Raw genomic sequence first — 18,516 nt, 5'->3', positions numbered from 1 at the left:
TCACAAAAATTGGGAAAAAAAGAACTACTCCTAAATTTGTATGGGAGGAAAACAAACAAAAAAAGACTTAGACAAAGTGATGCTGATTATAAGACAAACAATGGATAAACAACAATGCCCAATTTCAAAATATAAAACACAGCCATGGTAATAAAAACCATGGCCCTGGTGTAAAGAAAGACTCATAGACCAATGGATAGAAGAAAATTCAGAGAGCAAAGTCACACAGATACAGTCATGTGATACTAGGCAAAGACACCAAAAACATATTTTGGCGGAAAGACAAAAGACATTTTAGAAATAGTGTTGGAAAAACTAGATATCCATATGTAAAAGAAGGAAATTAGATGCCTATTTTATAACACTATACAAGAGTTTATTCAAAAAGGACTAAAGACATATGTACCAGACTAGAAGGTTTACAAATGCTAGAAGAAAAAATATATGGAAAACACTTCAGTATGTAGGCAATGACTTCCTGAATAGAGCCCCCTACAGCTCAGAAAAAAAGAGCAACAATGGATAAGAGGGGGTGCATCAAACTGAAAAAATTCCTGCATAACAGTAAGAAGTGGTAGCCTCCAGAATTGGAGAAAAGAGTAGCTTTACTAGCTACTCTTCTGACAGAGGGTTAATAACCTGAAAATATTAATGCAAATATCTTAACACCAGAAACACAAAAACCTTTTCAATCAATGAGCAAATGCACAGTGAGTCCTCAAAATAAGAGATACAAAGGCCAACACTTCAGTGAAAAAAAAAAACCATAACATCTTTATCAATCAGGAAAATGCAGATCAAAACAACAAGCTCCCATTTTCCACAATTCAAAAAAGTAATCATCAAGAAAGCAAATAATACTGGGAAGATGAGGAGAAAAATCTCTTATATGTGAATGGTAGGAACATAATTACTATATCCCTATGGAAATTCATATGAAGGCTACTCAAAAACTGAACATAGAACTACTTTATTATCCAACTATACTACTCAGTACTTAATGGAAAATATTAAAATCTGCTTACTTTAGAGATATACATATGCCCATCTTTACCATGACACTATTAATGATAGGCAAGTTATAGAATCAGGCTAGATGCTTGTTAATAAAAGAATGGATAAAGGAAATGTGGTATATATACACAAGGAAGATTTCTATGCATAGAGAACAACAAAAATAAGTTAATTTTAGCAAAACGAATGAACCAGGGAAGCATAATGTTAAGTAATATAAGCCAGACTCAGTAAAAAAGTATCATATATTGTTCTCATATGAATAACTAGAGGTGGAAATGTTCAACATAAAAATAAATGAATAAAAATTTTTAACCATTAGCATACATAAAATTGGGAGTAGGGAGGAAAGAATGTTGAAAACAGAATTATGGGAATATACTTGATCTATATGTATGTACAAATATGCCACCGTGAAAATTCTGTATAATTAATGTGTATCAATTTTTAAAAATTTACCATCTTTTTTAATTTTTAGAAGTTCATTTTTTTATTTATTATATTCATTAACACTAATACTTGTTCTGTTTAGATTTTTATTTTTTTGAATAGCAGTACTATCTGTATTATATATATGTATATATTATTAATTGATTTCTTTTTAGTTATATGTCACATTGATTTCTTAAGCATATAAAATATGCCACATTTATTTGCTTAGTTTTCTATTCATTATAATCACAAATGATTGTGATTGTAATCCCAAACCCTGCCTCCTAGTCATTGAAGGACGTCAAGAGTAAATGATAGACAAATATGACACATTGTTCTATATGTCCAGCATGTACTTCCCATAACATTCCAAAGTTTGGCCTAATATTAAGTTGCTACTCTTATTAATTTTAATATTTATTATTTAAGTATCAGCCATCTTGACTCTTATTCAATCTGGACACAACTTTCCCTTCATAAATGAATTCTTTGTATGCATCCCCTTTTCTCAGGTTCATATTCATAAAGCTGTTCTTTTGGCTTCTTTTCTATTTCTTTCATTCCATAAGGGCACACTGAAAAACTGTTTATTCCCACCATATTCTCTCAATGTTAATTCTATAAATACATCTCATCTGTTGCTATCCTTGTTTTCTACTATAACCTGGTAGCCTTATTTCTTTCTAGCATGTTTGTCATCATGGAAGATGATATGTAAAAAAAAATGCAAAGAATTTTTTTTTTAAAAATACATTACCTTTGAATCAGGTGACGGAATGGAAGGACAATCATTCTTTATTCTGATTGCCTCCACAAGTGTGATTTCAACTACTTCCTTCTTTGATTGGTAGGTTTACTGTTGACAGGTAAGTTTCCACTCTTTTGGTTCCCAATGTCATATTTTACTTCTGACGGTAAAAACATAATAAACAGTATATAAAATTCTGTAATTTTTTTTAGTAGAATCTTTTTTATTCAGAAAAAAACAAAACCAAAAAAAAAAGAACAAAAAATCCAAAACACACAAAAAAAAATGAGAAAAATTTTTTTCCAACCACACACAGGAGGAGTATGGGTAAGGGGCAGGTATCTTTCCATCCAGCCCCGGCCCTGCCCCAGCCCCAGCCCGTGGTTTTGGCAGCAATAAGGGTAATAAGGTAATGGCCCAAAAAATAAAAATGGTGTCTGTGTATGGGAAGGAGGGGGTGCAAAAGCTGTGGGGAGTGGTGAGGGAAGGGACAGAAGAGGTCAGTACTGGGCATGCCGCAGGTGGGAAGCCATTTCATAACATTTCTTGTTGATCAAACCACCGTGGACACCTTCTTTGCCCATCAGCAGGACTAGCGTCTTGGCAGTCATGGTGACAGTGACATTGAAGGTGGGGGCTCCACCGGTGCTCTTGGTACGAAGATCCACGGTAAATTCCCCATCCTGCAGCAGTGAGTCCCGGATCACAGAACATTTCTGGCCCCCAAGTGTCAGCCCATTCACGAAAAAACTTGACCGGTCTTTGCCAACCAGGACACCAACCTCAGCTGGCGTAATGTTGACGAAGGTTTTCCCGGGGACGCCGGCCCAGACGGAGGGCGAGTCCTTGTAGCCCACGATGGCTGCGACCTGACAGGTCCCGTCTGCCATGAGGTTGTCGATGTAGGCGTTCCACCCGGCCATGGCGCTGCTGCTGGGACTGCTCTCGGAGCTGCTGCTGGGGCCGCGGGCTGGGCTCGGGCTGCCTCGGACTGGCGGGCAGGGGAAGGCGGAGAGCTCAGGGCACGCGCTACCATCCTGACCGCAACTCTGCTAGCTGTGCAGCAGCCCTCGCACCGCCACTTCCTGCTCTTCCCCCCCCTCTGGATTTTTATTTGCAAAGGCGGTAGGGGCGGGGCCTGCTCCCCATTCTCTCCCTCCCCCCGTCTGCCCAGATACCTAACTTTGCAAATGCAATTTTAAAAATCCCTCCCCCTATTGCAAAATTTGCAGAGTTCGATGGAAAGCTATGAAAATGGCTGGGGGTGGGGGGTGGCGGGGGAAAGGATAAGATTAGGTCTTGCCCCAGTCGGCATTGACTACAAACTAGACTTTGGTATAGGGGAAAGGGGTGAGCCAGAGAATGTAAAAGAGAAAGGAGGAATAATTAGCAAAATGCAAATTGAGCAAATTAAAGCGAGTTCGGCGAACCCAGGGTTAAACAGAACGACTCCTCTTTCCCCCACCTCCGCCGGAGGGAAGGAAAGGCCAAAATTCTGTAATTTAAAGTCAATAAGCATCAGAATTTCAGGCAGTCTTCAAATATCTTACCATTCTTCATGGATTGTCTGGAAGCTTCAATTAATTCTTTTCCTTCTTCTGGGATGTTCTAGGAAGAAAAAAAAATTAAAATATAATAAGAACCAAAGTTGACAAAATAATTAATGTTCTCCACTACTGCAGGGTACAACAGAATAAGCATTCTGATGTATACTCAAACTAAAATTCTCTCACTAATGGGGTAAGGATTATGAGCCATGACAGAGATATCTCCAAAATGTCACTCCCCTTACCTCCAATTGATTTTTACACAAATACTGAAATACATTACACTATTTTTAAGTTGAATGTTATAGAATAAAAATCATATCCATATTTATTTAGAATACTTTTGAAAAAGACTAACAATATGAGAAATTATAGGTAATATTTTAATGTGTTTTTATGACTTAATATTGGCATGAATTACCTCTTGAGGGGAAAGCTCATAAGACATGAGCTTTTAGAGTATCAAAGATGATTGACTGTATTCATAAACAGTATAAGTTTTGTCCATCTTATGTGTTAAATAGCTAAAGATAAATGATTATACAAATTTTGCTGCTTTCAAAAGAAAGAGAAATGACAAAAACCATCTTCTGGGGTGATATCAATGAATAAAAACCACACAGAGTTACTAAACAGAAACACTAACTCAATAACCAAACCAAAGTGACAGAAATGGCACAATGAAAAGACACTGAAGAATGTTTTCTGCAGGGAAAATTAGGCATTAGAGTAGGTTATTGTTTTAGAAAGGGATATATATATATATTCTTTTCATTCCAGTACCTTCATATAATTAAATTAACAAAACAATAAGATATAAAACAATACAATATCTCTTAATAAACCAGGTGGTGCTGCTAACCACATCACCAGGTTTGCTTGACATAGGTAACAAAAGACAGTGGAATATGTTGTTTTTTAAAGGATAAGCAAGAAGGAAGAAACTACAAATTTTCATCTGAAGTCCAAATTTAAACTCAAATTTGGAGAAGGCTTGGAGGATATTGTTGTTCCTACTAACACATTTATGACATTACTCTAACTTGTTTATTCTTCCTTTATAGCACCAATTTGAGATAACTTGCTCAAAACTTTCACATCCAACATATTAATAGAGAATGAAAAATTAAAGCATATTTTTGAATTCAATATACTTAATTACTAGTTATATCATGCATATTATATTACATATGACGTTTCAGCAAGTAGACATTTATTTTATCCACATTTACTCATGTTCAACAAAATATATAACACCAATTGCTAGAAATAGTGCATTTTTCCAAGCCAAATGAGCTCAGTTAAGTTATGAATAATATCATAATAGCATTCTAAATGGAATACAGTATGATAACTCTATACTTTTATCCCCCAAATAAAAATTACACCCTTCTTACTCACATAATATTTGGATCTTCATAACTGAAATAAAATTAAAGTTATTCAAAAACAAAAGATGTTGTTTACATTTAACCTTATTTTAGCTGCTCCAGGATATTTGCAAATATATTTCCTAACCTAGAATAGTTTATAAAATAGTAGTGTTTTGCAATGAACATTTAAGTAAATATAGAAACATCTAAAATTTGAAATTTCAGAGTGTGACATAGAATTTGGATATTTTAAGAAAGTATAATGAAAAAACAACAATTCTGAAACTAAAGTATTTCAATTATTGGAGTTTCTGCTTCTAAACTGGTTATTACTTTGCACATGCCATCTAATCTTCGATTAGATGAAGAGTAAATTTTTAGAAAATTTCATTACCTGATATTTTTTTGAGAATTTTTATTGGTTCTTTTCAGTTATACATCAAAATAGAATTTATATACTAGGATATAATTATAAAAGCATAGAATTTAATTTGTTCTAATTCAGGACCTAGTACTTCCTTATGTTCTTCTAATCTATCTGCTATTTACTTATAGTTTTTAAAATTACTGAAAGTTTTAGTGGAAAGACTCAATGTATGGATATGTAAGCCCTTCTTAATGCAAGTATTAAGATATAGATTCTAGATTACTGGGTTGCCACAATTCGCAATATTACTTTAGTATAAATACAGAGCCAAGGAGTGAAATAGAGAATACAAGTCTCCTTAAATGTTATGATACCGAAACATCAAGGGTCCAAGTGAAAAAAGAAAAGTTATATGCAATGTATATTATACATTCCAAACTAATGGCAACAGGGAAATTCCACAATTCTATAAAAATTAATTTAGGAATGGATATTGTAAGTCATGTAAGAATGATTTAAAACCACAGTAATATAAACTGACCCAAAAATCCTTGACTAAAATATTATATTTTTCTGCAGTTAGAAAGCTGCAATTTTTCTGTTACTATTTATTTCCCAGGCTATCATTCCTTCCTACCCCCGGGACCCCCAAGTACTTAAGAGAACATTGATACAAAAAAAACACATTTTTAAAAAATTCAACATAATTCTTTAAAATGGATTATTAGTAAATTTTCATATAAAATGTAAGAAAAATATAGCTACATTTTCAGCATTAACATCTTAAAACACAAAATTCAGAGCAAGAACATGAGCTTTACAAAACATCACTTTACCTTATTATGAGCTTTATACTTGCTCTCAACCCTTGCAAAGCAGCAATCACCTGGATGTGATTTTTTAGTAGATTTTTAGAGCAAAAATGTATAAAAAAACAGGTGAGTAGTTTTCTTTTTAAAGTAAACTCTGTTTAAAGTTAAGGTATAATTTATTAAATAAATGGTGTTTCTTGATTGGCATAATTAAAATATGACCTCCATTTAAAAAAAATAGCTCGTATTTACCTCTTTCTGTCTCTACTGCTGTGAATCTATAAAATATTCAATGAAGGCACTCTTAGTTCCAATTCAGAGAAAAAGCCAATAAATCAGCAGAACCTGATAATAATTTATTTTTGCAAATTGCCTGTCTTGAAGGCTGAACTTAAAATCCATGTAATAGCTGGCATTTTTCTTCCACCTGAACTGAAACAAACCTCTGATAACTCAAGACAAGGTAGCAAGATGCACAGTTCCCTATCTTGGAATTCCAGGAGTCAAATACTAAGCAAGGTGCTTGAAAATGTCGGTCTTTGTTATTCAGCATGGAAATCACCAGTAATAATACACTATCCAATCCCTTTATACATAAAAAGTGCAAAGAGTTCTCTGGAACTTTAAAAAAATTTTGAAAGCTACAAAATTTGTCTGAAAGATGTATTCTAAATGTTATTAGAATACATCTTTCAGACACATTGAAATAAATTATAAAATTGATTTTTTTTCTGTGTCATTCCCACTTTATTCAAGTCCTCATAAACTAGGAAGCATTTTAAAACCTTTACAGACTCTCAAGGGGAAAGACTGCCAGAAAAGCAGAGTCTTGGTATTTGTACCTCTGTTTCCCTAACTATTATGTAAATGTCCTCCTTCCTCTGGGAATCCATTTCCCAGTTTCTCATCTGCAAAAATCAGTGGCAGTCTCCAAACTTGAAGTTTACATTCCTTAAATATACAGATTCCTGACATAAGGTTAAACTAAAAGGAATCTCAATCAGTGGCCTGTCTAAATATATATCTAATCAAAATAGAAATAAAAATATTAAAAGCTTATGACACTGATGTTTTGTTATAAAATATTCCTCCAGACCCATATTGGAGAAATTTTTAGAATTAATATTAATTGTATTTCTGACAGGTAATTAATGAATGCATTAAAAATTCCTATGTCTCCCACTTTGTACTTATCAAATGCAAGGAAGAAACATGGGGATTATAAAAGTTTGATACTTAAAAGTAAATTATTGGTCCCATAACCTTAATCTTTACTAAAAGCTGTAAAAATGAAAGAAAACCTTATCTTTGTCACATAAAATAGGATAAAGATATCAGTGTCAAACAAGGGGAGACAAGCAGGAAGTGGCTTTTCTCACAGCTCCATGACATGGGATTCAGAGAGTGAGAAAATTACTTCTCTGTGAGGTGGGGATTAAAGCATGCCCCTGATACTCAATATTGGACAGAGAGCCTTGAAAACTGGGGAATTTGGGGTGCATCAGATGAAGATGAGAAACAGAACTGAAGCTTAGGTTCTGATGTGAGTGGGGGAAATCAGTACATGAGGACGGAAAAGACTGAAAAGTGCTGCAGACAAGGGGCTAGTGTTATGCCTCAGAGGTAGAGTGTTTGCCTAGCATGCATGAGGCACTGGGTTCAATTCTCAGCATCATGTAAAAATAAAATAAAGATACTGTGTCCACCTAAAATTAAAAAAGATAATAATAATAAGAACAAAAGTGCTGCAGACAGTCTTGGAATGCAGAATCTGGGACCAGGGGTCAAGCCTGCCCTGGGCAGACTCAAGTTTTTCTACTCATTAAACTGTGGAATGAAAGTCACCACCAGTCTGCCTGCTATGTACAGGTAGCAGAAGATGGAGATATATTTAAACATCTGTTACTGCAGTGGCTCCAACTCAGACTGAGTACTTAGATCCATGTGTTGAGGCTCAGTCCGATACATAAATCTGCCAGACACCAGCCACAAGGCCTAAACTGAGCCTAGCAAATCAGTAAAATTCCTGGCATGGACAGTATTTTTCCTGGAGGTAATGCAAGTCAGATAAGCCAAAAAGAGCCTATCCTCCTCTCTTCCCTTGACACAACAGTGCCCAAAACCAGTGGCAGTGGCTTCAAAATCTCATTGATCAGGATTGATGGTTCTTGGTGCTTGGTAGCAGACCTCAGGATGTCAGAAAGAACAGTGCCCTGGAAATACAGAATGGTAAAGGATTGGCTTCACTGTCCCATGAATGTAGCCCTGAGGAGAAGAGTGAGGTATAGTACGAGGTGTGCATTTATTTATTTATGCCTAGTAACTTCCCATGGAATAAAACAATTGGGGAAAATACTGGACCTCACTGCCTTCCCTGAGTATATCTTGTACAATGCAGCATAACCCTTATCATGGAGATGCAGCTGACAGCACTTCTCACAGCTCCCCATGCCATTCCATGGAGAAGGGAAACTGAGATATGGAAAGATACTTTGGAACAGACAACAAGCACATAATCTCAGTAACAAACCAGGTTTTTATTTTTGTTGTTGTTATTGTTGTTTTAGTTTTTCTCTGTGTACAGATGGATACATGATGAATATTTATACATTTGCACATCTACATATGTTTCTGGTTCTTCATTTGTGCCATTGTTAAACATAGTTATTTTTTCCATTATCTGTTTCTGAGGGTTAAAGATTTCAATTAGCATATTTTGCATTGGCTTTTTATTCTGTTTCAAATCTTTTATTTCCCTTTGTTTCTATATCTCTCGTTTCTCTTACAAATAATCAAATTCCATTGTTCTCTCTTTACTCTTTATTTCTTTTACTACTAAGCAAATAATCTAACATTACATTTTAAGGACCTAGAGAAAAACACTAAAATCAGCAAAAGAAAGCAAATAATAAAAATCAAAGATGAAACTGATAAAATCAAATATTGAAAAAGAAATTAATCAATTTTTTAATAAACAAAATTGGTAAATTTTAGCCAAGCTAACACAGAGAGAAACATGCAAAGTACTAAAATCTATGGTGAAAATGGAAATATCAGCATAGACACTACTGTAACAGAGCATAAATAGAGTCTATTTTTCAATATCTATATCCAAATAAGCTAGAAAATCTTAAAGACATCAGTAAATTCCTGGAAACATGAAGTACCCAAATTGAACCAGAGGATATAGAAAATTTAAACAGATCTATTGCAAATAATGAGAATAAAGAAGTCGTCAAGACTCTACCAACAAAGAAAAGCCTAGGACCAGATGGATGCTCAACCTATTTCTACCAAACCTCTGAAGAAGAACCAATACCAATCCTCCTCAATCATTTCATGAAAGTAAAAAAGAGGGAACTATTCAAGTTAATTCAATGAAGCCTATCTCACATTGCTACCAAATCCAAAGACACATCAAAAAAAGAAAAATTCAGACTAATATCCTTGATGAACATAGATGCAAAAATCCTCAATAAAATACTGCTAAATCCCATACAAAAATATATTTTAAAAAATAGTGCACCATGACCAAGTGAGTTTCATCCCAGGAATACAAAATTGATTCAACAAATGGAAATCAATAAATGTAATTCATCACACAAATAGACACAGAGATGAGAACACATGATTATCCAAATAGATGCACCATCTACTTTTGACAAAATACCACATCCATTCATGCTTTAAACTCTAGAAAATACAGGAATTAAGGAATCAAACCTCAACATTGTAAAAGCTATACATGACAAACCCAATGCCAACATAATTCTAAATGGAGAACAACTACAGAATTTCTTCTAAAAACTAGAATGAGACAGGGATTCCCACTTTCACAACTTCTATTAGTACATAAAGAAACTCCTAGCAAATACAAAATGTAGATATAATACCCTGCAATCTATCAGATCATAATGGAATAAAACACCGAATAACCAAATTCACTATTGAATGATAAACAGAGAGCTGAACAAATCAGGTCCTTTAATCTCTAGCTAGAGCAATGTGGCAAAGGAATGTAATTAAAGGGATATCAAAATGAAAAAAAGGGCTAAAACTAGCTCCATTTAAAGAGGACATGATTCTATACTTAGAACACCCCCCACAAAAAAACTCACTAGAAAACTTTTAGAACATAATTGAATTCATCAAATTGCAGGATACAAACGTAACACTCATCAATCAATTTTGTTTCTATTCTCCAATAAAGAATGAGCTAAAAAAGAAATTAGGAAAATTATCCTATTCAAAATAGTATAAAAACACTTGGGAAAAAATCTAACAAAAGAGGTAAAAGACCTCTACAATGAAAATTACATAACACTCAAGAAAAAAATTGAGGAAGACCTTGGGGGATGGAAAGACTTCCCATGTTCTTAGTCAGAATTAATACTGTCACAATGACCATACTACCAAAAGTGCTATAAAATTTCAATGCAATTCCCTTCCAGAGCCCAAAGATGTTCTTCACAGAAACAGAAAACATGCAATCATGAAATAACTTAGATAAACAAGAGACCTAGAATACCCTAAACAATTCCTAGCAAGAAAAATGAAGCATGAGGCATCACAATATCAGACTTCAATTACACTACAGAGGTCTAAAGACAAAAACAGTATGCTTTTGGCAACAAAACAGGCAAGACCACCAATGAAACAGAAGACAGAAACAAAACCAAATAAATACAGTTACCTCATACTAGACAAAATCACCAATATAATATGCTGGAGAAAAGATAGCCTCTTCAACAAATGGTGCTGAGAGAATTGGAAATCCATATGTAGTAGAATTAAATGGAAACCTAATCCTCTCACCACACAAAAAACACAACTCAAAGTGGATCAATGACTTATGTATTAGACTAGAATCCCTGCTCCTGATGGAAGAAAATGTAGGCCAAAAACTCCAACATATCAGCTCAGGAACAGACTTCTTAATATAATCTCTAAAGTACAAGAAGTTATTGGTGGGCCTGACCATGGATCGACAAAGAAGAATGCCTATCTTGCTCATTGTGCAACAGAGAAGTCCTAACATACAACACTATGTTTTGGAACAGAGTGTTGTCAGAACACTGGCAAGCACCATTTCCCTGCTCCTTTGACAATAAATTATTCCCCTGTTGGTACAAGGCAGTTCCTAGACTCTTGGTTTCAAGAATCCTGTAATATTGGCACATACCCACTATAGAAGCTATTTTTGCTGCATAATAGAGCAGAAACAATTCTCTGAAAATGTCTTTGGAGCAGTTTCTCTGTGCCTTCATGCTCCCAATAGTAGATGCTGGAAGGGCAAGACTCTTCTGCAAAAAGTAAAATCAATTATCAATAAATAGTACTGCATCAAACTAAGAAGCTTCTTCATTGCAAAGAAAAACACCAAGAACATGAAAAGGGAACCAACAGAATAGGAAACATACTTTTGCCACCTGCACCTCAGAAAAAGCATTAACTTCAGAATAAAAAACTAAATAATGGGGCTGGGGATGTGGCTCAAGCAGTAGCACGCTCGCCTGGCATGCGTGCGGCCCGGGTTTGATCCTCAGCACCACATACCAACAAAGATGCTGTGTCCGCCGAGAACTAAAAAATAAATATTAAAAATTCTCTCTCTCTCTCTCCCCTCTCTCACTCTCTCTTTAAAAAAAGAACTAAATAATGATGATGATTTTGATGATGATGATGATGATGATAATAATAATAACTTAAAACTAATAATAACACTACCACCCATTTAATAAATGAGCAAAGAAATTCAACAGGAACTTCACAGAAGAAATACAGATGATCAACAAATATATAAAAATGTTTACAGAAGTTAAATAAAAGCAGTAAACAGACCAGGGAAAGATGGCTTACAAAGACATTCCAGTGTAGGAGAGAGCAAATATGCTAATATCTTACTTCCAGCTACTTTTTCTATTTTATGTATGGTACCAACAAAACTTTACCTCCCTTAAGGGTAAAAGTGTTCAAAGATGGCAACCTTCAGAGTTTATATACTCTTATCCACACCACATTGTCATGGGTAAATGTAGAAAGAAGCACTAGAAAGGTATCAGTAAGTTGTTATGTAGTAGCTGATATAATAAAATATTTACATAGACTATTAACTCACTCATGCTTTCAGAAGGAGCCAAACATTGTCTATCCACATAGGAGAAGAAAATCTTTCCCACTTCATTTACATTATAGAACAAAACAAAATAATATAACAACAACAATCAAAGAAAAAAAACAATGTGAATCTTGTGGCATTTCCTCTGAATTTCCTGGTAGGACAGAGGAAAGAGATAAGTGGTAATGTATAGCATAGAATGTATGAGCTCTGGCTTCAATCCCCAACAGCAAAATAAATAATGATGATGATAACTATAATGGAGATGATGATGACTATGATGATGAATGATGATTTTTTTAAAAAAATTGTACTGTTAAAATGATACAGGCTGAATTTATATTCACCACTCAAAAGAAGAGAATTATTTCAATTCATGCATTCTATTCAAATTTGAGTCTTATTTCCCATGGCAAGGTAAATGTAGAAGACTTTTTGATGACAATTTTATAAACTATGACTTCTTTAAAAATATGTTTTTAGTTGTAGTTGGACATAATACCTTTATTTTATTTATTTTTATGTGGTACTAAGGATTGAACCCAGCATCTTGCATGTACTAGGTGAGTGCTCTACTGCTGAGCCAAAAAAACCCAGCCCAAACTACAATTTCTTGAGACTGTAAAATTCCATTAAGAAGAGTTTATCTGGTCCCAGGAGAGCAGGATGGTCCATTTAGTACTGTGTTATACAATATGATGTCAATTTTCCCAACCCTCCTCATAAGTGGAAGTCTTTTATAGACTCCACACTTCTTCAGCATGCTTCAGTATGCATTTTATATGTCCTCATGTCCTATTCTGATGAACAAAAGCACTAAAAATGGAAGACAACAGCTTTAAATGTACCCAACTCACAGAGAATGTACCTCAATTTCATGATGCTATGCTGGCACCACAAAAGCACTAATATAAATATAAATATAAATATAAATATATATATATATATATATATATATATATATATATATATATATATATATATGTTCAAATGTATTGTTTTCTTTTTCTGTTTAATTGTGACCTGAATGATTTATGGGCATTCATACAAATTCATATTTTTTCTCATTTCTAGCATTTTTTTTTGTTACTGGGGATTGAACTCAGGAGTACCCGACCACTGAGCCACATCTCATCCTTGCTTCATTATTTTATTTAGAGAAAGGATCTCACTGTGTTGCTTAGCACCTAGCCATTGCTGAGGCTGGCTTTGAACTCAGCCTCTCCTGTCTCAGCCTCTCAAGCTGCTGGGATTATAGGCATGTACTACTGAGCCCAGAGACTACTAGCATTTTTGAAGCCACTTATTTTTCATGGATCAATATTTGGAGCTACCAATAAAGAAAATTCCATGAGTAGATAAATTCTATGTCAATTCCTACCAAATCTGTAAAGAAGAAATTACACCCAAAACTCCTCAAATTATTCCATTAAATAGAAAAGGATAGAACACTTCCAAACTCATTCTATGAAGGAAGAATCACCCTGATAACAAAACCAGACAAAGATACCTCAATGAAATAAATCTTTAGATAAATATCTCTGATGAACATATATGCATAAACTCTTGACAAAATACTGAAAAATTACATACAAAAACATATTAAAAACATAGTGCACCATGACCAAGTGGAGTTCATCACAGAGATGCAAGGTTGGTTCAACCTATGAAAATCAAAACATAACTCATAAATAGACTTAAAAATATCACATAATTATCTCAATAATTGAATAAAGAGCATTTGACAGAATACAGCACCCATTCATGTTCAAAATGGTAGTAAAACGAGGGATAATAGGAACATAACTGAACATTTTAAAAGCTCTATTCCCCAAAACCGAAGACTAACATCATTTCAAATGGAAAAAAATGAAGAATTATTTCTAAAAACTAGAACAAGACAAGGGTGCCCTCTTTTACCACTTCTATTCAACATATGAATATTGAAATTCTAACCAGAGCAGTTTAGTTAAAGAAATTAAAGGGATATAAATAGAAAAAGAAGAGCTCAAAGTGTCCCTATTTGCCAACAACAAGATTCTAAAACTACACCACAAAACTTCTAGAACTCATAAACAAACTCAGCTTAGTAGCAGGTTATAGAATTAACACCCATAAATCAATTATGATCTTGTACACAAATTATGTATCAGCTGATGAATCACAATAGGCTCAAAAAATTAGAAAAACAAAATAATTGGGAAACAATCTAAGAAGTGAAAGACCTCTTTTATGACAATTACCAAACACTAAAGGAAGAAATTGAAGAAGCCCTTAGAAGATGGAAGATTTTCAATGGTCTTGGATTGGCAGAATTTATGTTATCAAAATTGCCATACTACCAAAATTCTATAGATTTAATGCAATTCCTATTAAAATGTCAATGATATTTTACAATGAAATAGAAAAAGCAGTTATGAAATTCACTTGAAAAAACAAGAGGCCCAGAATATTCAAAACAATCCTTAGTGAAAAAAGTGAAGGAGGCAGCAGGCATCACAATATCCAATCTCAAATTATAATATAGTGCTAAAAATGGCATGGTTTTGACACCAAAACAGGCAAAAAGTCCAATGGAACACAGAAAACATTACAGAAATCACATAAATATTATTATCTCAAACTAGACAAAGGCACCAACAACATACATTGAAAGAAAAGACAGCCTCTTAAACAAGTTGTACTGAGAAAATTGGAAATATGTATATGGCAGAATCAAATTGAACCCATATCCCTATTCCTGCACAAAACTCAACACAAAGTACATCAAGAACTTAGGCATTAGACCAGATATCCTGTACCAATGGAAGAAAATATAGGCCCAACTCTCCATCATGTTGGCTTCCTCAATAAGGCTTCTAAACTGCAACAAATAAAATCAATAAATGGAAAGGTAACAAAGTAAAAAGATTTCTCACAGCAAAGAAAATTATCAGGAACATGAACAGAGAGCCTACAAAATGAGAGAAAATCTTTACCACCTGCACCTCAGAACATTAGTCTTGTGGATATGTAAAAAACTCAAAAAACCAGCTCAGGAGGCTGAAACAGGAGAATCAAGAGGTACTAAACAACTCTGTGGCTAAATAAAATTCAAAACAGGGCTGGGGCTGGGGCTCAGTGTTAGAAACTTGCCTTGCCGGTGTGAGACCCTGAGTTTGATCCTCAGCACTACATAAAAATAAATAAATAAAAAACAAATAAATAGATAAGTAAATAAATTGTGTTCATCTATAACTAAAAATAATAAAAATAAAATGCAAAACATAGGGCAGGGGATGTGGCTCAGTGGTTGAATGCCCTTGAGTTGAATCCCTAGTACTTGCCCCCATGGACAAAAATCAAAAAACTTAACCCAAACATACAAATAACCCAATACAGTTGGGCCTATATTCTCTTCTAGTGGGCACAGGATGTCTATAAATATGCAAAGAATCTGAACTGGTAGTTAATAGAACAAGAAATACAACTGGTCAACAAATATATTTTTAAAATGCTCAAAGTCCCAACAATTAGAAAAATGCAAATTAAAACTACATTGAGATTCCACTCTTGGTTCAGTCAGAATGGTAATTATCAAGAATGCAAGTCACAATAAATGCTGGAGAGTATGTGAAAAAAATGTTACACTCATACATTGCTAGTGAGACTGCAAATTTGTGCAAGCATTCTGGAAAACAGTACAGAGATTCCTCAGAAAATTTGGAATGGAAACCCCATTCAACCAGTTATCAACCCAGTTGATTCTTGATTTTATTTGTTGCAATTTAGAAGTCTTGTTGAGGAAGTCAGTTCCTAAACTGACATGATGGAGAGTTGGGCCTACATATATAACCAAAACACACTGTAGTATGTTAAAATCAACATACTACAGTGACACAGCCATATCAATATCTACAGCAGCCCAGCAATAGTTAAGCTATGGAAACAACCTAGGTGGCCTTCAAAAGATGAAATTTAAAGACAATGTGGTATATATACACAATGGAGTATTTCTCATCCTTAAAGAATAATGAAATTTATGGCATTTGCTGGTAAATGGATGGAATCTGAGATTATTATACCAAGTAAAATATGCCAATACCAAAAAACCAAATGTCAAATGTTCTCTCTGATTGTAAATAGAATAAGTTATATCCCATGTATGTACAAAATACACTATACTGTCATATATATCTTCAAAAATAAAAATAAAACCTGGTGCTGAAAGAAATTAAAAATAAGAACAGAGATAAAAAGTTTTCACCTAACACACCCATTTAGTAATGAATAGAGATAACTAAAATTAAATGGTGTGAACATCCTAAAGCAAAACTAAAAATAAATGAAGCAACTCTTATGGAATTATGCAGGTATGAGATCTTCATTTATTCAGGTCCTCAGCCTAGGTCTCTCCAATGTATTTGCAGACAGCACATTATTGACAAGTTTGGAAGAACCACAACAGAAAATGCATTTCAGATACTCTACTGCCTATATTACTAGTCCAATAACGTGACTCCACTCTCACAACACCAACACAAAAAGTTGTTACTTGACAGTGCAAACTATCACAACTCAGGAGTCATAGATAAGACATAGGAAACTACAATACAGACACCATTTGGAAAAGAATTCAACATTACACGTTTAACCAATAGCACAGGACACATCATCCAGGGAAATCTATTTCCTTAGCAGACACTCACATAAATGTGGAAAAGATATATATCCCTGAAAATGTACAAATTTCAATACAGAAATATACGAAAGGTAAAATGCAAGGTAGCATGACTGCTTCATAGTTCATAACTCTAGAAACTCTTTCCAAAGATAATGCAATAGACAAAAGTGCCAGAAAAAAAGTTTGGAAAAGGGGTTTAAAATTGTGAATTAATTCAAAGATGAAGCAAAGAAAAACTGAGTAAATGAAGGAAAACAATGCAGGACATGGAAAAAAAATTCAATACAGATTCTGGAAAAGAATCAATTAGAAATCTTAAAAATGAAGAGCCCAATGCCTCAAATTAAAAATATCCAGTTGAAGTCAGACCCACAAACTAGATCAAGTGAAAGAAAAATATCATAGCTTGAAGGTGATGAAATATCACATTCACACAATATCAATAACAATTAAAACAATTGTAAACAACTTACAAACCCACTAGACACAATTCATAGACTACTTTTATGAATCACTGGTACACACAATGGAGAAGAGGTACAGGCTGCAGGCAATGCAAATTTTCTCAGTGAACAAAAGTAACTATTTCTTTTATATTGTGAAAGTTATGGACATCCAGGTATAAGATTTTAGAATACCAAGTGGACATGGCCATATGAGAACCTCTCCAAATCATAGTCTATAAAATTACCAAAGGTAAACTGAAATCTATAATAAGGGCCAAAGCAATTATAAACACATCAGAAAAATATTAGATTTATGAGTAGAAATTTAAAGGCCCAGGATAGTAGGAAATGGTATAATTCAAACCTCACATGAAAAGGTTAATAAAAGAAACGAAGAAAAAACTGTAAAATGGATGAAAAGGGTGGTCATCATGTTAAGGTGAAAAAATCAGAAAAAAAATCCAATTATCATATTCTCTTCCTAACATATGGTATCTGGAAAGAGAAATTATGGAGGGAATATTAAAGAATAGGGATGGTAACTGGGGATGAAAAAGAGAGAGTAGGGAAAATTGGAATTAAGGAGAGTGGTCAGGATTCAAGTATTGTATATGAGTGTATAGAAATATCACTGTGAAATTCACTAATTTGGTCATTCAATAGGAGTTGATATTAATAGTTGACAAGAACACCTGTTTTTATAACAAGGACAATTTGTTATCATGTGACCATATACAAAACACAATGTACTAATTTAAAAATATTATTCTTACTTCTGCAAAGACATAAAATTTCAGAATCAAAATTAATGTAGAATTTCTTCACAATATCATTTAGATGATAAATTTCCTATAATTAATTACTAACTCCTGAATTCTATATGATCAAGAAAGATATTAAGAAAAATATGAATGGAATTTGAACATTTATTTTTTTCCACTGTTCTTTTGTGATCAAACTTTCTTACTCTTATTTACACAGGGCATGAACACCAAG

At 33.9% G+C, this 18,516-nt stretch overlaps 1 protein-coding gene across 1 annotated transcript in view; it reads right to left on the bottom strand.

The window, feature by feature from the left end:
- Nucleotides 1-2,608: 2,608 nt before the first annotated feature.
- Nucleotides 2,609-18,516, bottom strand: part of LOC144252766 (profilin-1-like) — a 43,689-nt gene continuing 27,781 nt past the window's right edge. Inside the window, exons 2-3 of the mRNA XM_077794881.1 lie at nucleotides 3,745-3,802; nucleotides 2,609-3,185 (exon numbers count right to left, since the gene is read on the bottom strand). Of these exons, the coding sequence (XP_077651007.1) occupies nucleotides 2,695-3,185; nucleotides 3,745-3,754 (501 nt within the window). The 5' untranslated portion in view covers nucleotides 3,755-3,802 and the 3' untranslated portion in view covers nucleotides 2,609-2,694. The remainder of the gene's footprint in view (nucleotides 3,186-3,744; nucleotides 3,803-18,516) is intronic.

The sequence above is a fragment of the Urocitellus parryii genome, unplaced genomic scaffold (genome assembly GCF_045843805.1).
Source record: "Urocitellus parryii isolate mUroPar1 unplaced genomic scaffold, mUroPar1.hap1 Scaffold_59, whole genome shotgun sequence".
Classification (NCBI taxonomy): Eukaryota; Metazoa; Chordata; class Mammalia; order Rodentia; family Sciuridae; genus Urocitellus; species Urocitellus parryii.
The sequence above is the reverse complement of the archived record's forward strand: the minus strand, read 5'-3'. Positions and strand labels throughout refer to the sequence as shown.